Below are 20,329 nucleotides of genomic sequence, written 5' to 3'. Positions count from 1 at the left end.
AGGATGAGGCCATAACCCTAAACCAAGATAAGGAAATTACCCTGCCCTTAATATTGTCATTCGCTGACGACCTCATCATAGTAGGCGACTGCATTAGAACGCTGGATCGCGTAGTCAACAAACTGAAAGCATTACTAAATACGGTAGGACTCGTAATCAACGAAACGAAAACCAAACTTATAGTCAGAGATCCCTTCGGTCCACCGGTATCAGAACAACAACCGCTATGCCTGGGCGGTGTACAAATAAAGCCAATCCAAACAATCCGCTACCTAGGCACGTACATAACAGCGACCCACGACAGGCGAGTCGCAATCAAAACGAGGTGCGAACAGGCCATCAGAAACGCCAAAATACTAAACAAATTCATACAGAAATATAAAATCGACTGGAAACTAGTGAGGCTTTTATACAAAATGGTTATCGCGCCATCTATGACATACGGCCTTAAAGCGATGGCCCTCACGAGCGGCAACAGATCGCGGCTAAGAAGATACGAAAGACACATACTCAAAGGAATGCTAGGAGTTTCCAACAACCCCCCGAATCGCAAAATACAGGAGCTCCTTGAGGGAAAGTCTATCACGAAAACTATCAAGGTGCGCAGACTATCCTATTACGGGCACATCCTCAGACGCCCAAAACCGCACCTCTTACATGCAGCCCTGGAATATAGGGAAAACAAAAGAAAAATAGGCAGACCTATCTACACTTGGACGGATTCGCTTAACCACGATATATCCCGATACACTAACAAAAGCCAGTCTTATTGGAAATCTATCGCACAGAATAGGAACTTAATCAAGAAAAAAGTTTTACAGATTTACAACCAACCAGAGACTGACACAGAGTCCGAGCCGGACGAGAACGACGGACCAATGACATGAAATCCTACGCGTCAATTATACCGGCCCTGGCCAGGTCTCTAGCTCCAATACAAAACAATGGACTCAGGTCTATCGCAGTCACCATTCCCTCACATATATATATATTTGCACTAATATATATCTATCTACCTTACACTGGGCACGATGCTGGTATTCGGTCTGGTTCTTCTACTCCCGTCTATCCCGATCCTCCTGACTGCACACGCCCCACACTCCCCACCTGTATTATTGGCTCGCCGGTGTCTCGGGCAGGAGGGTCAGTTGAGCATGCCGGGGCGGCAGATGATGGGAGGAATACACGAGTAGGCCCGAATACACGCCCTAACTCGGAACAGGTTTGTCTGGACGGAGGTTGTTAGCGTACCGTAGCCTACGCCTCTGACCGACGGCCTGGATCGTGCCAGCGCGTGCATTTGAGCAAGCTCGACGAGCCTCTCCGTCCCTCCCTCTCATGTGTGACCAACGCCTCTGCGTCCTTGCAGCAGAACTGCTGGCTGGCGCAGTCACTTAACGGTAACGGCCGTATAAGTGGCAGAGGGGGTAGCGTTACTATGCTCAGTCTAGAGGATTCTTAGTCTATGGCCTTACCCGACTATGGGAGTATTGAAGTTCATTTTAGCGATGGTCTCATTGATGGCTTTTTGCATGCTCATCCGTGGCTTTAAGATGTATTTGAGTATCTGGCCGATCCACCACGATGACGGGTCGCCGTTGAAACGGATTATTCTGAAAAAAAAAATTGGTTAAAGTGGAGAACTAGGAAAAACATACACATGTAAACACTGTAATTTCAAAATTGAAATTCCATTTCAAGAAAAAGTAAACATTTTGTTTGAAACAGGAATTAACGTTGACTCAGTTAATAACTAACATTAATTAGGGCATTATCTATGAAAAGGGACCTTATTGTCGATGGCGCTTACGCCGCTCAGCGTCGCGCGGCATTGTATTCATATCGGAGCATCGTTAACAAAGGCGTAAGCGCCATCGACAATAAGGTCCCTTTTCATAGATAACGTCACAATTAGTCATTGACAGTGCCAATTAAAGATTAAATACGATAAATAAATTAAGTACTGGTTTTTATCTTACCTATTATTGTCAACATTTTCGTCACGTTTGAATAAATAGCAATTAAGGATAAACTTTTTTTATCTTTGTACGTCCGTGACGCACTGGACATTAATTTTCTAATAAGCAGTCTAGACAAAGCTAACCTTAGACTAAGCCCTTTGTAAACAAACCGCCTTGATGTTTCATTGTCATATTTGATTGTCTGTGAAAACGGCACAGTATGTATAAGTTACTCTATGGTTTACGTAGGGTGCTAGTGCTGCACTCTGGTGGCAAAACATTGCAGTAATACTCCCTATTGAATATGATTTCAATTTCACCGAACTGAATAATGGCTAGGCATAGGTAGGGCCTTGGGCCTCTGGAGGATATGGGTTAATCAACTTTTTCTTGTCACACGTTGCTATGGTTACGGTCTCCTGAGTCACTCTTAAAACTCTAGGTTTTTCGTATTTAAATGAACCAAACTTGCATTTTATGGTAGTTATAAGACCTTTCCATAATGGGACATCTACTGAGCATGTTACTAGAACATGGTACAGCAGTTCTTCTAACAATCTATGCTACTATTGTCTCCTCGCTGATGGGACAGAATAACAACAAGAAATAGTTGATTGACCCATATACTAGCTATTAAAATACCTATGAGCGAGATCCTTAGGCACGGCTAGAGGTAGAAACTTGGGTTTCTGCGATATCGAGTCGATGAACGGCAGCGATACCACTTTGGTGTCGTGGGATACTGAAATAGAAAACAACACATTTTTTAAAGTCATTTACTCTACTGCTAAAATAACTAGTGGCTCTGTGAGCTGTAGACCTCGCGAGCATAGCTTATTGGGACCGTGCACGATGACAGCGCCACACAGCGGTTTGATCAATCAACAATACAAAGATTTTAATTTATTAAACAAAAAATAGGAAGTTTAAGTGAAAAAAAAAATACAAAAAGTTATGTCTTACTGGGGATCGAACCCAGACTTTCTGTGTGCAAACAAAAAAAAGCGATTGTTTACAAACTAAATATCTAAATACCGTCTAAACCAGCAATACAATTTTTCTGCATTTTTTGCCATTTACTATGTAAATATGTCTCAAAAAGAAAATACTCTTATGATATCGATACGACTATTTGTTAAGCGCGAGGTATCACAACTCCTCCATTTTTGAAAATTTCCAAAAACGGGATCGACACAAAAAAATTATTTACTCATAGAATCTGGTCACAAAATTTCACAAAAATCGGCTGAGAATTGTGACCTGTAGAGGAGAACATCCGGACATACAAAAGCAAAATGCCCGAGTCAAAACGTAGACCTTCGCTACGCTTCGGTCAAAAAAACCGGAAAGTGTGAGTCTGACTCCGACTACCGAGGGTTCCATACTTTTTAGTAATTGTTGTTATAGCGGCAACAGAAATACATCATCCGTAAAAATTTCAACTGCCTAGCTATCACGGTTCATGAGATACAGCCTGGTGACAGACAGACAGATGGACATATTGTAACATGCAAGGAGCTGCACAGCGTTTACCTGTCAAATTCGAAGCACGAAATTGTGTTAGATTTTACGTATCGTATTCAATCAATGTATCTTTGCTAAAAGTATATTTTACAGTACATATGGTGCTACTTTACCGCCCTAGGGCGGGATTAAGGGCAATATGCCCTGTCTAAAATTTAAAGGGCCATATGTACTGTAAAACGTTGTACAATACACATGCGAAGGGTAATTCGCAACTCGTGTCGATTTAAAACACTCCCTTCGATCGTGATTGAATGTATCGCCACTCGTTGCGAATATCTTACTTTTCGCACTTGTATCGTAATGTACTATCACCGAAACCGAAAGTCACCTTATGTCAACATATACCTAATATTGAATAATTTTACGGTTTAGACTCACTTGTTTTAAGTCACTCGCGCGACAATGCAAAAGCAAGCAAATTATTCAATGTTAGTATGTCTCACAACAGTTTAAATTCGATATACCTAATACTTTCGTGTGTATGTGTAACAAAAACATGTACAGCTTAACATAAGTCATGCCATCGAGTTTGACAGCTGAAGATACCGCGGCCATGTTTTGTGATAACTGCATTGTATTATTAAATTATACAACGGGACTTAATCGCGTATCTAAGTTTTAAGATTTACCTCCGACGTTTCGAGGACGGCGTTGTCCCCGTGGTCTCGGAGAAGACTGGCTTAAGTTGACATCAGCATCGTCTAACCGCGCGAGTTTTTTGAACTACCCGCACTATCTTAAAACTTAGATACGCGATTAAGTCCCGTTGTATAATTTAATAATGTGTAAAAATCGTGAAAGTTTAAATCAGTGAACTGCATTGTAAAACGTCAACTAACAAGTATGCCGCTCAACGTTCACCTCGGCTTCAGTCACGAGATCCCGCCTCTTCCCTCTGTCTCGCTCATTTAAGTACCGTCCTTGTCTCACTCGCAGCTCACCTAGGTGCGCTTCTAAGACGCCTCTCCATCCGAATAAGGCACCTAGATTTAACACAAATGTTAATTCTGACTATTGTGACCTAGATATTGGAAGCTACCTAGATGGATGGCAGTCCTCAACTGTGCCAGGCGTGGCTCACTCCGCGATTTCGTCACGTCACTACAAATACATGCGGCCCACACCAATTTTGGTGTCTAGCCATACTAGTTGCCGCGACCGCTACGGATCGGACGCCTGCTCGCGCTTGCGCCACCTAGCGGTCATATCTGTCGTAATATACGCGTATTGTTAGAGAGTGAATCTTCTGTACCTAGTACTATTATTTATTCTGTGACTGTGCGTTACTCCAGAACCTTACTGCCTTAAAGCGGTGTGGTGTGGCCAACCATTTATATTTTACCTGTTATTATTAAGATCCATCAAGTATATGTTTACATACTATTATAATCACTAACAGCACGCTATTACGATTTTATCAGTATATAACAATTTCTACAGCATCAATTATTCACTAAGCCGTGTTTCATATCTTTACTACAAAAATAGCGCATACTTATTACCTATACAGAGATTATACGCCCTTTTGGAATAGCACGGTTGAACTACTGATTAAAAATGAAATTGCGATAAAAAATGGTCTCTAAATCGAATGAGATAAGGTACGTTTTTAATTGACTGGCTCTTGCCATAAAGAATAGGCGGAATCATTAAGCAATGTTTTCATTTCATACGCGTAACAGCATGGTTAAAAAATTTTCATTACCAGATTTCTTATCACCTAATGACACATAATACACGAATGATGGGTTAATAAATGCTAGTTAATTGTGAATGAGAACAGGGCAGCACACTATACTTCGTTTTTTTAGCATTAGAAATAAGGTAAACAATCTTGATGTGTCTTTTAATTGAAAAACACATTTTAAAACTAAGTTACGGTAAATATGTAACAATTATGAATCTAATACGATCTTTTATAGTCTTTTGCTTTCATAAGTAATAGTTATTGATTTAAAAAAAGTGTTTTTCAATTAAAAGACATGTCAAAATCGCTTACCTTCTTTCAAGTTCTTTCTCATGCTAAAAAAAACGAACTATAGCAAACGTTGTAGATATCCTTAGGGGAGAGGTGTGAGTACCTGCAAAACTGGACGTCTTTCAGTTTTATTATAATGTCCGGGACATTTGGGAAGCGTGCGCGGAACAGAAGCCGAAACGTAGAACCCCTTTTGATAACTTAATGAAGTTAAAGTGTACACCGAGAGGATGCTGCCCGTACCCTTGTCACTGGACTGGCCATGGTGTCGAATATGGGGTGGAACACGTACTCCCAGCCCTTATTGATATATCGCCACCCCTTGGAGTTGATGAGCGTCCGCTCCGTGGCGTACGCGAATATCAGGCAGTACACTATGTGGTGTTGTGTTTACCTGACCACTGCACCACGGGGTCGTAGTACGAGCTAGTGCACGTGTCGGATATGGGGTGGAACACGTACTCCCAGCCCTTATTGTTGTATCGCCATCCCTTGGAGTTGAGGATGAGCGTCCGCTCCGTGGCGTACGCGAATATCAGGCAGTACACTATGTGGTGTTGTGTTTACCTGACCACTGCACCACGGGGTCGTCGTACGAGCTGGTACACGTGTCGGATATGGGGTGGAACACGTACTGCCAGCCCTTATTGTTGTATTGCCACCCCTTGGAATTGATGAGCGTCCGCTCCGTGGCGTACGCGAATATCAGGCAGTACACTATGTGGTGGAGTTGTGTTTACCTGACCACTGCACGACGGGGTCGTCGTACGAGCTGGTACACGTGTCGGATATGGGGTGGAACACGTACTCCCAGCCCTTATTGTATCGCCACCCCTTGGAGTTGATGAGCGTCCGCTCCGTGGCGTACGCGAATATCTGGCAGTACACTATGTGGTGGAGTTGTGTTTACCTGACCACTGCATCACGGGGTCGTCGTACGAGCTGGTACACGTGTCGGATATGGGGTGGAACACGTACTCCCAGCCCTTATTGTTGTATCGCCACCCCTTGGAGTTGAGGATGAGCGTCCGCTCCGTGGCGTACGCGAATATCAGGCAGTACACTGTGTGGTGGAGTTGTGTTTACCTGACCACTGCACCACGGGGTCGTCGTACGAGCTGGTACACGTGTCGGATATGGGGTGGAACACGTACTCCCAGCCCTTATTGTATCGCCACCCCTTGGAGTTGATGAGCGTCCGCTCCGTGGCGTACGCGAATATCTGGCAGTACACTATGTGGTGGAGTTGTGTTTACCTGACCACTGCACCACGGGATCGTCGTACGAGCTGGTGCACGTGTCGGATATGGGGTGGAACACGTACTGCCAGCCCTTATTGTTGTATTGCCACCCCTTGGAGTTGATGAGCGTCCGCTCCGTGGCGTACGCGAATATCTGGCAGTACACTGTGTGGTGGAGTTGTGTTTACCTGACCACTGCACGACGGGGTCGTCGTACGAGCTGGTACACGTGTCGGATATGGGGTGGAACACGTACTCCCAGCCCTTATTGTTGTATCGCCATCCCTTGGAGTTGATGAGCGTCCGCTCCGTGGCGTATGCGAATATCAGGCAGTACACTATGTGGTGGAGTTGTGTTTACCTGACCACTGCACCACGGGGTCGTCGTACGAGCTGGTACACGTGTCGGATATGGGGTGGAACACGTACTCCCAGCCCTTATTGTTGTATCGCCATCCCTTGGAGTTGATGAGCGTCCGCTCCGTGGCGTACGCGAATATCTGGCAGTACACTGTGTGGTGGAGTTGTGTTTACCTGACCACTGCACGACGGGGTCGTCGTACGAGCTGGTGCACGTGTCGGATATGGGGTGGAACACGTACTCCCAGCCCTTGTTGTTGTATCGCCACCCCTTGGAGTTGATGAGCGTCCGCTCCGTGGCGTATGCGAATATCAGGCAGTACACTATGTGGTGGAGTTGTGTTTACCTGACCACTGCACCACGGGGTCGTCGTACGAGCTGGTACACGTGTCGGATATGGGGTGGAACACGTACTCCCAGCCCTTATTGTTGTATCGCCACCCCTTGGAGTTGAGGATGAGCGTCCGCTCCGTGGCGTACGCGAATATCAGGCAGTACACTATGTGGTGGAGTTGACAGCCGAATCCGCAGCCCTGGAAGGAAAAGAGAATACATTTTTATTATTTACACAATAAGTAGTAACATTTATGATATCTTATAAATAAAACTTTGTGAATTACGACAATATAAATGGAAACAAATAAATCCTCATTTTTCTGTCCCTGATATCTAAATTAGACAAAATAGGTTAGTATATTTTACAGTAGGTACATATGGTGTTAATTTACCGCTCGAATGCGGTAATTAGCACAATACGTGCCTATGTCAAAAATATAATTTCTGAAATCCCCTTAATGCCCTATTGAGATTGCAAACACTAAGGGCCAGTTGCACCAACCACATTTGACAGACTGATCAACGTCAGCCGACGCGCCCCGGCGCTTTACTATGAAACTTTCCATACATAAAAATTTAGCGAACTCTTTAACGATACGAACAGTTTGGTGCAACCGACCCTAAGACACGTCATTGGCAAGCAAATGTCATAAAGTCAGATAACACCTTACTCAAAGGATAACACACAAGTTGTATTTTTAATCAGATGGAGTACCTAAAGTGACGTTTCTTGGCGCGTATTTGATAATTATTATTAATTATGGTGTCTCAGTTACTTAGTTAAAGTTAATTGTTCTAATTTAGGGACCTTCGGCACATTATGGGGGCCGGTTTTTAGGGTTCCGTAGCCAAATGGCAAAAAACGGAACCCTTATAGATTCGTCATGTCTGTCTGTCTGTCTGTCTGTCCGTCCGTCTGTCCGTCTGTCTGTCCGTCCGTATGTCACAGCCACTTTTTTCCGAAACTATAAGAACTATACTGTTGAAACTTGGTATTACTGAATCGCGATTAGAAAGGGATTGAGATAGCTGTCAATCCATATTGATTTTGACGTAAGTGTATGGAAATCTGTTATTTCTAATCCCTTTCTGATCGCGGCATGATAATAAGTAGATGTATTCTGTGAACCGCATTAAGATTTTCACACAAAAATAGAAAAAAAAAATTTTTGGGGGTTCCCCATACTGTGAACTGAAACTCAAAAAAAATTTTTTCATCATACCCATACGTGTGGGGTATCTATGGATAGGTCTTCAAAAATGATATTGAGGTTTCTAATATCATTTTTTTCTAAACTGAATAGTTTGCGCGAGAGACACTTCCAAAGTGGTAAAATGTGTGTCCCCCCCCCTGTAACTTCTAAAATAAGAGAATGATAAAACTAAAAAAAATATATGATGTACATTACCATGCAAACTTCCACCGAAAATTGGTTTGAACGAGATCTAGTAAGTAGTTTTTTTTTATACGTCATAAATCCCCTGAATACGGAACCCTTCATGGGCGAGTCCGACTCGCACTTGGCCGCTTTTTTTGAATAATGCTGATGCTCTAATTTCATACTTCCGTCCATTTTGAATTTAATATTATTATTGCCATAAAACGTGATAGTAAACCACAAAGTATATTTACAAAATACGAGGAAAATTAACCGGAATTTGAAGTCACTCACTGCCTATCGGCGCAGTGGACGTGTTAACCGTTTTCCTCATAGTTCGATTTATCGACCACATCCGCGCCAATGGAATTTCAACTTTAGCATTCCGATTTGAGGTTCAAATTTGCTAAGGCTTTCGGGAAATGTTGACTTGTATTTAAATGAATCTTCAAATATGGATTAGGTAGTTGAAATATATCTGGATTTTTTGGAAAAACTTTGTAGATTGGTGCGGCCTGGAAAAGGGTTAAAATGTAAACTAAACGTTATAAATAACAATGTAGTAAACGGCGTCAATATTATCAGGTTTGATATCATTAAATGTAGTTAGTCATAGATAACAGACCAATTTCTAAACAGAGGTCAGTAGTTCAAATTGTGATGGTGTAAACTTGAACAACTTAGCAGCTAATTTTATAACAAGTATATTGGTACTAGCCTGCGCCCGCGACTTCGTCCGAATAAACTAATTTATGATTGTTATTGGGAGCCTGCTAGTGTCCCACTGCTGGGCAAAGGCCTCCCCCGCTTTTTCCATTACTCCCGATTTCAGAGCAGTCTTCGGCCATTCTTTTAAAAAATAAACTAATGAAGCAGATAATTATGGGCCACCCCACAGTATTTTTCAGTAGTCGAAGCTATGGAAAATGGTGTCGCTGCGCAGTTGCGCCGACGTTGCGTCGAGCAGCAGCCATAGAGTTGACTAGACGCCGACGCTCAAAAGACGCTATTATAGAATGGCTCTATTTTGACAGACGATCATTAAGTTATTAGGTATTAATTATTAGGAGTTATTAACTGTCCCGTTATGACATTAATTTAAAACTGATTTTGAACGTAGAAAAGGTTAAGTATATCCCTACTAATATAATCCCATCAAAAACATTACATGTAAAAAGGTGCCAGTCTCGCACCGCTTTTACTACAAAAAAGTTTTGAGATATAATGTGAAACCAAGTCGGTTATTTTAATCAGTGCCAGGGGGTGTTAAAACCGTATCAATAAGATATCTTTAATTTGTAATACGTATAATGACTTGGCCATCGCACGGCTGCATAATGACATAAGGATCATCGACACCTATTAAAAATAATTCTAATTGAACATAACGCTAGCGCTAATTGCAGTTTGAGCATTACACATATTTACGAGTACGGTACGAGTAAAGCATTATGTGCGATTGCCAAGTCATTATATGTATTACAAATTAAAGATATCTTATTGATACGGTTTTAACACCCCCTGGCACTGATTAAAATAACCGACTTGGTTTCACATTATATCTCAAAACTTTTTTGTAGTAAAAGCGGTGCGAGACTGGCACCTTTTTACATGTAATGTTTTTGATGGGATCTCATCTCTTTTTATTGTTTATTGTTTATTTATTTATTGACTAACTTACATTTACAGTTAAACCAGACATGTAAGTTATTAAACATAACAAATTATTTAATTACTTAGTACTATACTATAATATACATGACTAATAAATTTAATACAAAATTATGAGGGTATAGTCGTGGGTGTGGAGATTGACTCCAAATACCGAGTTGCAGTGGCTAGGAGTCTCGGTTCCTTCTGTGAGAATATGTCTGTCTGGGGGTCGAAGAGAAGAATATTATTTATGTGGTTCAGTGCTACATACAGAGGGCTAGTGATTAAAGTTACTGTGTTGGTGCTGGGAATTATAAAAAGAAGTGTGGGGCGAGGTCGAAGAGTAGTTCTCACAAATGGCGTAGGTACTTTAAAAGTGACATATTGCAGTAACCACGGATTTGTGATTGATCCACGTATTACTACACACTAAGGAAGTATTTTATGACTGCAAGTTGTCTCCGTACCTCAAGACTTTGACTTTTGTAGACAGTCCTTCTTTTCGGGTACTCATACCCATACTATGTATACACATATCATATTTAAACACATCTTCATTCATACTCACATCGTACATCGTTGTGTACCTTTACTTTACCTACTATTTGTAGGAACTGCAAGAGTAACTTTGTAATATCATATATTTATATAGGATTACAAACTTACTTATGCAGTTCTTTGATCTTTAAAACGTGACTGATATTGCAATATTTTTAGGTTTTCTATGGCTTGATAAGCTAAAAACTACTTATGTTTAAAATTTGAAACTTGTGGGTATGCTAAAAGTATGAGATCGAGAATGATGATCGGTGAGTGTATAAGTGTGTCAGTGTCGAAACTAAGGAACTTTGACGTACAATAATTCTTAAACTACAAGTTCAGATTTAATGTTTTTGAGAATGTATCTTAAGCATAAATTTAATTACACAAACGGGTCTACCGCGATATAATTTCATTGTTTGTGTAATTAAATATGTGTACAAAACGCGAGAGTTTAAAGTGTTGTATCTTAAGCATGTTAAGCCCTATATGTCACTGAAAATTCAGGGTTCTAGCTGAAGCAGTGCTGAAGCCAGCACAAAATTACAGGACGTCGAAAATGGCCTGAATCGCTTCCAGAAAAGGATGGTACGGCCGTGCCTCTTTGTTTTGCTCGACTTGGCGGGGGCACTCCCAGATAGGTATTTAGTATTCCACGTTATCCATAAACACTATTCTTAAAAATATTTATAATGTGTTCACTGGAACTGATTCACACTATTGTGTTAATAAGGTTGCCCACCGACACGTGAAGTGTCGAAACCGACAAATCATGTCGACACAGCGAGGGCAATGACCCGAGCAGGTGCAGTGATAGTGTAATTATAGCTTCGGGGCTAAAAATAGACTTATTTATTAGTAAGTTTGACGGTCGAGGTAGTGATGGCAGTTTTGTCAATGGGGTAGGGAGAAAGGGAGATGAATGAAAAATGTACTACAGTGCGATATGTTATAGACCAGCACGGCTAGCACATGATGGGCGCGACAGTCGACAGGCGAGAAAATGCCGCGACATAGAGCTCTCTCGCGAATCGGTAGCATAAGAGCCGCGCGACAACCCGCTGTCTCGCGGACAAATGTCAAAGCGACATAATTTTGTCGTATGACAGTTCCACGCGGGATACTCTCGAAAATCGTAGCACGAGTGTACTATGGGAGACAAAATGTCCCGCGTTTGAACGTCAAAATGAGAGAAATTGTCTTCGAGGCTAGAGGGTCGCGACTAGGGTTTGCTCCCGGTACTGAGTTTGGCGACAAGCGCATTTGGTCGAAGTTTTGTTGACTTTTGTTCTAAAAGAAAGATAATTTTCCATATTTTATATTTATTTCATACTACAACACTTTTTTGTTTAAGTATAATTTGAATCTTGAGTTTCATGATCATGCCATTAATATCAAAATTATTATATTTTTTCACAATGACTTGTTTGTTCTCTTAAGTTAAACAAAAATCCGACAGAAAAAATCTAAGCCTAAGATTGTACGATCACGACCACATCAACAAAGCAAACCTTTGGTGGCGAATTGACTGGGGGATAATTAATAGAAACATAAATAATTGATACAAAAATATTACATTGCTAATCCGGGAAACAATTACGTGCTATCAATCAGTGCTAACCCGTTATATTTACACGCGTATTTTTACATGCAATTATTGTTGACAACCTATATTATGTCGCTCCTTAGGTGTTTCCATTCATTGTGGGATATAAACAACACAATCCCGACCTGAATATTGCGATCAACCTCACTTATAATAAGTAAATGCAAAAGTAAATCTGTACCTATGTACAGTCAGCAGCAATAGTTGGTAAGCGGGCGAGGTGTTCAAAATGATCTTGACGCGACTTTATTGTTAAGAGAATAAGAGCGCGTCAAGGTAATTTTGAACACCTCGCCCGCTTAGCAACTATTGCTGCTGACTATATGTTACCTCTTGACGCTTAATCCGCCGAACCGATTTAGACGAAATTTTGTGAAACAACATTCCACAAAGAATGCAAATAATGAATCTGGCAGCTCAACTCAAACTCCACCTCACAGAAGACCACAGCCGTAATACTTTCTTTGTAGTGTACGAGTTGGTGCTAGCCTAATCCTTAAGTTACGATTCCCACCGACCGGGAATCATTTAAAGTTTTTGGTAGTATTTATTTAAAAGTCACATTATTTGAGAAGTGTTATCAACACTCGACTGTCCTTGCACGGAGTAGGTTCCCAACTTGAGCCCTTCTATGTCCTCCGTGATGGCAGGAGGGCTGCGGTTAGCAGCAGCATGCTTAGGTGTAGAGAATACCTCCGTGTTTGATGATAGGCTTGTGCATGATTGTCATTCAATCTATCTTCGAAGCCAGCAATGCAGCGGCTAGCCAGCCATAAGGGAGATATGTCGGGGATTAGCATAAGATATTTAGTCTGTAAATAAGATTTAAAAGGAATGTAATTTTTTTGCAAAAGACAACGGAAAAGAGCTTTATGAAGATTGAATTGTGTACGTAAGTACTTACAACTTGACTTCTTCGTAAAGATGGTATTTTGTTAGCCAAAACTTTTAACAAAACGCCAATTATTCGTAAGGAGTTGTATTTTGATGATTAGGTAGGTAATCTTTAGATAATTATAATAATATATTCCAACTTGTAACGACAAAGCGAATCAAATTTTGATTGACAGTATTGACACTGACATTTTCGACTTAAAAATAATATTTGCTATTTCTTATTCTTCATACTGCGAGAAAGAGACAAAGTTATCGTGACTATAGACGCTCCGTTTCTAAGGCTGACTATTCATTACTTATCCGATTATTATTTTACCGATTCAGTGTTGCCACGAATGAAAAGTTTGTTCCATGTATAAATGGCCACATTGGCTAAGTCGCGCGCGGGATGGCTCTCTCTCGTGGAACTCTTTTCTCGATGTGCGAACTCATGCTGCCAAAATCGAGGAATTGACAGATAGAGATAGAAATTTGTGACGGGCGACTGCCGTCTCTCGGGCGCGAGCTATCCCGCGGGTAATCATGTGCTAGCCGTGCAGAGGCGGTAGGTGATTTTTATCGTCTGTCACTATGCCTGTCACTTTCGCACTTACATATACCTGTTAGAACGTGACAGGCATGGTGACAGGTGATAAAATTGCGCATGGTCGCAGGATCGGAGGAGCGGTGTCGTAAGCATCATTATTAGACAGATATAATTAACTTATGACTCGTATTATGTACGACACTACGACTATTCATAATATATTTCGGAGGTATGTACCTATCTCATTTTTATTATATTTCTTTGGCACGCTCTGAATTAATCGATAAACTAATTGTTTTGCCAATTTTATTGCCGTTTTCACGAGCACTTACATTCGGCGAATAAATAGCCGTTACCGAACAGCTATAAAAACGGGTTTTACGATTTTCTCAACTACATAAGCGATCATTGATATCAGAACTATTCAGTAGCCTTACGACGTCTATAAGTTGATTTACGAAATGTGGACTTTATATTAGAGATGCCACGAATATTCGGCAACTATTCGGTATTCGGCCTATTCGGCCACTTTGCCGAATATTCGGTATTCGGCCGAATGTTGCTTACTATTCAGCCGAATACCGAATATCTGTTGCACCTACTTAAAAAGAAAAATTGCACAATAAAAATAACCAAAAACTATGTAGGTATATTAAGAATGTGTTCTTGGAAAGTTGTTAAATACGAAGACCATTTTTTGAGCATTTGTTGGTTAAAAAACATTTTATTTTTATCATGAGTCTGATTTGTTTGACTCTATTCATTAATTCTGTTCAACAAAAATATATCTTAGCTAACGTCATCTAACGTTGAGCTTTGTTGGCGATCAGTTTTCATAATAATTGTGACTCAAAATGTTCGCATATATCATGCCGAATATTCGGTCGCCGAATATTTGGTATTCGGCCGAGAGAGGGGCCGAATATTCGGTATTCGGTATTCGGCCAAAACCACTATTCGGGGCATCTCTACTTTATATGAGAACTAGCGACCGGCTTCGCACGGGTTAGACAAAACCTTAACAAATTATACACCTAAACCTTCCTCAAGAATCACTCTATCTATAGGTGAAAACCGCATGAAAATCCGTTCGGTAGTTTTTGAGTTTATCGCGAACAAACAGACAGACGCGGCGGGGGACTTTGTTTTATAAGATGTAGTGATTTTGATAAAGCAGAGACGCTATCCAGATAGATTTTCGTACCTACGTTCACCCGCCTGTTGCTATCTCTATTGTACGCGCATAATTATATTGCTATTTCGCCCATGATGCCGGTTGTCAATGTTACTTCGTGGTAGCTATCTAGGTCTGGTAGCTTCCCCTGGTCTAATAGGAAGCATAAGAGTTTTCTTAGTTTAAACCTACCTTGTTTAAATTACAGATGACTTTCCTCGCATCTTTGCAATCTGGCGGGTTCTGGAGATGATACAACCTCCTCTGTACGAGGTCACTGACGTTGGCCGCCTCCGTTTTCCGCCATTCGTGGTAGCCGTCCAGCTCTGGTAGTTTCCTCTGGTCTAATAGAAGGGGTCTGAAGAGTTTTCTTAGTTTAAACCAGGGATGTTGCGAATATCCGCATCCGCATCCGCAACCGCGGAACTTCCGCATTATTTTCAACATCCGCATCCGCATCCGCATCCGCATAAAATCGATGCGGATGTAATGCGGATGCGGATGTGGAACAGGTCGGTACAGGAACGTCTTAGCATCGGCGTAAGTGTTAGACTGCTAGGTAATTTAGTAATTAACCAAAAAACCTATTAGAAATGAGCAGTCAAGCGTGAGTGGGACTTATTGTACGGAGCCCTTGGAATGCGAGTCCGACTCGCACTTGGCCGGTTTTTGAAATAAAAATTACTAAAATGTAATATTTGACGTTTTTTATGGTACTATCTTGACATCCGCATCCGCATCCGCATCCGCGGATGTGAGCCTTTAAAAATCCGCATCCGCATCCGCATCCGCGGATGTCAAAAAATCGGCATCCGCAACATCCCTGGTTTAAACATACCTTGTTTAGATTACAGATGACTTTCCTCGCATCTTTGCAATCTGGCGGGTTCTGGAGATGATACAACCTCCTCTGTACGAGGTCACTGACGTTGGCCGCCTCCGTTTTCCGCCATTCGTGGTAGCCGTCCATCTCTGGAAGCTTCTCCTGGCCTGATCGATAAGAGCTGAAGAGTTTTCTTAGTTTAAACCTACCTTGTTTAAATTACAGATGACTTTCCTCGCATCCTTGCAATCCGGCGGGTTCTGGAGATGATACAACCTCCTCTGTATGAGGTTACTGACGTTGGCCGCCTCCGTTTTCCGCCATTCGTGGTAGCCGTCCAGCTCTGGTAGTTTCCTCTGGTCTAATAGAAGGGGTCTGAAGAGTTTTCTTAGTTTAAACATACCTTGTTTAGATTACAGATGACTTTCCTCGCATCTTTGCAATCTGGCGGGTTCTGGAGATGATACAACCTCCTCTGTATGAGGTTACTGACGTTGGCCGCCTCCGTTTTCCGCCATTCGTGGTAGCCGTCCATCTCTGGAAGCTTCTCCTGGCCTGATCGATAAGAGCTGAAGAGTTTTCTTAGTTTAAACCTACCTTGTTTAAATTACAGATGACTTTCCTCGCATCTTTGCAATCTGGCGGGTTCTGGAGATGATACAACCTCCTCTGTATGAGGTTACTGACGTTGGCCGCCTCCGTTTTCCGCCATTCGTGGTAGCCGTCCATCTCTGGAAGCTTCTTCTGGCCTGATCGATAAGAGCTGAAGAGTTTTCTTAGTTTAAACCTACCTTGTTTAAATTACAGATGACTTTCCTCGCATCCTTGCAATCCGGCGGGTTCTGGAGATGATACAACCTCCTCTGTATGAGGTCACTGACGTTGGCCGCCTCCGTTTTCCGCCATTCGTGGTAGCCGTCCAGCTCTGGTAGTTTCTCCTGGTCTGATAGGAGGGAGCTGAAAAGGAATGTTTTGTTTTTTTAGGTTGTAAATAAAAGCTAACCACCAGGAGCCCATTTCTCAAACGCTTGTTACTTGTAATACAAGTGGAAGTCCCTTTCTAACAAAAGCTGTCAAAAAGTGACATCCGCTTGTATTGTCAAGTCAAGCTTTTGAGAAACGGGCCCCAGGGATATAAATAGAGTCTGTCTAAGTTTATGCTACCTCGACTTTCGATGTGAAAGACATACAAAGTGGGGAATGAAAATATCAAGTTACTAGAGTAGACCGAGGCAAATCGGATCAAGATGAAAAATTCGTTGATATTTGAAATATGCATTAATACGAGTATGAGCACACTAAAATTGCACCGTACATCTCTCCATCATAAGAAATATTTTAAATATCAACAGATTTTGTAGTATGATCCGCTTTGCCCTGTGATCCGATTCGCTCCCATCTACCCTGTAAACACTAAACATCATATTTTCATTAGACGTTTATAGTGACACGCCACACTTTGCAACTGCAAAGTCTGTACAGTTTACTATTTAGAGCTTATTCCGACTTTATGATATTTTATGATACATATACGTTCTTACATAATGACCGTTGAAATTTCCAATAGGCGAGATTTCTCATTAATATTGTATTGTGTGTAAATACAGGTCACAAATAAAACAAATGTACACGAAAACAACAGCTCACTAGAATAATATTTGCATAATATAAGCTAGTATTCAAAATACATGCACTGTTAAAGTTAGGTATTGTTTATTACCTACTAACAGTACTAGTTTCTACCGCGACTTTGCGTAGAATTAGTACTTTCATATCACGCTTCCATAATTTTACCCCCTTTTCACCCCCTTAAAGTCAGGGTTATAAAAACTACCCTATGTTGCCCCGGGATTCAAACTATTTCTTTACCAAATTTCATCTTAATCGGCTCAGCAGTTTAAATGTGAAGAGGTAAGAAAGAAAGAAAGAGGTACTTTCGCATTCACAATTTTAGTAGGGCTTGTTTATGTCTATTATTTCTTAGAACACCCGCGAGTTGAAATTTTATATTAAAGGAAAAAATGGAAAAATTACGCTTCCGGCAGGATCCTGCCGGAAGCGTAATTTTTCCATTTTTTACACGACTGCCCCAAAAAAAGAGTGTATTGTTTTCAGGGTTCATGTTTGTATGTGGGTATGTAAGTTTCTTTGTTACACCGTAACAGCTAAGTGCCTGAACCGATTTAGGTGTTTGAGATGTCATTGGAATCCTTACGTCATCCCGAGTAACATAGGCTATGTGACGTCATCACAAAACCAATATGGCGGATTATGCACTGCAAATTGTGCAACCGAAACAAAAATAAAACTTATAAACCTATCGAGTTGGGTATTAAAATAAAGGATTTTGAAAGACGATTCTAAAACTGTACACAAAATATGGTTTAAACTATTCATTTGGTAGGACAAGATTTTACAAAATGTAAGTATAACGCAAAGATAAACGAATTGTCTAAATCTATTGAATGGGATATTAGAAGAAAGGATTTTTTAAGGCGATCATACGAATATATATAAGTTATATGTTTAATTGTATCGTTGGAGAGAAAATACGAAATGTTCTACATCGCGCTAATGACATTTCCCTTTGCAGCTATATACGACAACGTCATACGTGGCGCTTACGTTATTTTCAATTGCGAAAGTGTCAAATACGAAAGCAACGGTTTGAACGATTGACTAGGTGAGCATTTCTCAAACAAATTGTACATTTCGATCACATCTTAGATTTCTATAAAAATTGGTATGCTGGTAAAGTACATGAAGCTGAACAATTTCCACCATATTTCCTAAAATGTCCAAGAAAGTTTGTATGAAACATCCTTTTTTGTTACCAGATTTCCTTACACATTTGGTAACAAAAAGGAATGTTTCATACAAACTTTCTTGGACATTTTGGGAAATATGGTGGAAATTGTTCAGCTTCATGTACTTTACCAGCATACCAATTTTTATAGAATTAGAAGAATTAATCTAAGATGTGATCGAAATGTACAAATTATTTGAGAAAGGTGCACGCTTTCTGCAGCTTTTCCAAGTTTCTTAATTGCGAAGGCCGAAGGCCGACCTTCGCGTAGGGCCGAAGGCCCAGAGCGTAAGAAAGGTGCACGCTTTCTGTAGCTTCCCCAAGAATCTCAATTGCGAAGGCCGAAGGCCGAGCTTCGCGTAGGGCCGAAGGCCCGGAGCTTAAGAAAGGTGCACGCTTTCTGCAGCTCGAAGTATCTTAATTGCGAAGGCCGAAGGCCGAGCTTCGCGCAGGGCCGAAGGCCCGGAGCGTAAGGAAGGTGCACGCTTTCTGCAGCTTTTCCAAGTTTCTTAATTGCGAAGGCCGAAGGCCGACCTTCGCGTAGGGCCGAAGGCCCAGAGCGTAAGAAAGGTGCGCGCTTTCTGTAGCTTCCCCAAGATTCTTAATTGCAAAGGCCGAAGGCCGAGCTTCGCGTAGGGCCGAAGGCCCGGAACGTAAGATAGGTGCATGCTTTCTGCAGCTTCCCTAAGTATCTTAATTGCGAAGGCCGAAAGCCAACTAATGGGAAATAATTATGTAGTTGCAGAGATATTAAGCCATAGCACTTTTCAATACGTCTGGTTTTTGGGTCCGGCCTATTTAGGTTTTTAAGCACGTTTTATGCTAACATATCAAATATCAACATGATGAAAGCTCCTTGAAGCAACTTAAGTGCCTTAAATCATATAAAAAATGTGATTGGTTTGTATGGTCACTAAAATGTATAAAATAAAATAAATTAATTAAAAATTAAAAAACACGACTGCAGTTTAAAAGCGAACTGAAAAGCTAAAAATAATTTTTAGTTATGTTAGTTACTCAACTTAATGAATGTAAAATATAATATATAAGTGTTCTGTCAGGGTCGTAAACAGCAAACGAAAAAGCTGAGGCTCATTTAGGATCGTGACTGTACCTGTATATTTTATTTCGATGCAGTCGGGGACCTGTGAATGGGAAAAATTCAATATATCAAGGTCCCCGACTGCATCGAAATAAAATATACAGGTACAGTCACGATCCTAAATGAGCCTAAGCTTTTCCGTTTGCTGTTTACGACCCTGACAGAACACTTATATATTATATTTTACATTCATTAAGTTGAGTAACTAACATAACTAAAAATTATTTTTAGCTTTTCAGTTCGCTTTTAAACTGCAGTCGTGTTTTTTAATTTTTAATTAATTTATTTTATTCCTTTAATATAAAATTTGGAATATCGCTCGCAGACGTAATCTGCATGTTAAAAATTGACCCGCGAGTTGAGTTGTGCGACTAACAATCCGAAGGTCGCGGGTTCAAACCCCGGCTCGTACCATTTAG

The 20,329-nt window shown here is 41.1% G+C and overlaps 1 protein-coding gene across 1 annotated transcript in view; it reads right to left on the bottom strand.

The window, feature by feature from the left end:
- LOC134653372 (alpha-(1,6)-fucosyltransferase) overlaps positions 1 to 20,329 on the bottom strand; it is a 59,700-nt gene that overhangs the window by 21,699 nt on the left and 17,672 nt on the right. Inside the window, exons 5-8 of the mRNA XM_063508708.1 lie at positions 16,794 to 16,959; positions 7,415 to 7,601; positions 2,604 to 2,703; positions 1,476 to 1,613 (exon numbers count right to left, since the gene is read on the bottom strand). Coding sequence (XP_063364778.1) covers positions 1,476 to 1,613; positions 2,604 to 2,703; positions 7,415 to 7,601; positions 16,794 to 16,959 — 591 coding nt within the window. The remainder of the gene's footprint in view (positions 1 to 1,475; positions 1,614 to 2,603; positions 2,704 to 7,414; positions 7,602 to 16,793; positions 16,960 to 20,329) is intronic.

This window comes from Cydia amplana, chromosome 13, assembly GCF_948474715.1.
Source record: "Cydia amplana chromosome 13, ilCydAmpl1.1, whole genome shotgun sequence".
Lineage (NCBI taxonomy): Eukaryota > Metazoa > Arthropoda > Insecta > Lepidoptera > Tortricidae > Cydia > Cydia amplana.
This window is presented reverse-complemented; position numbering and strand designations above follow the sequence as displayed.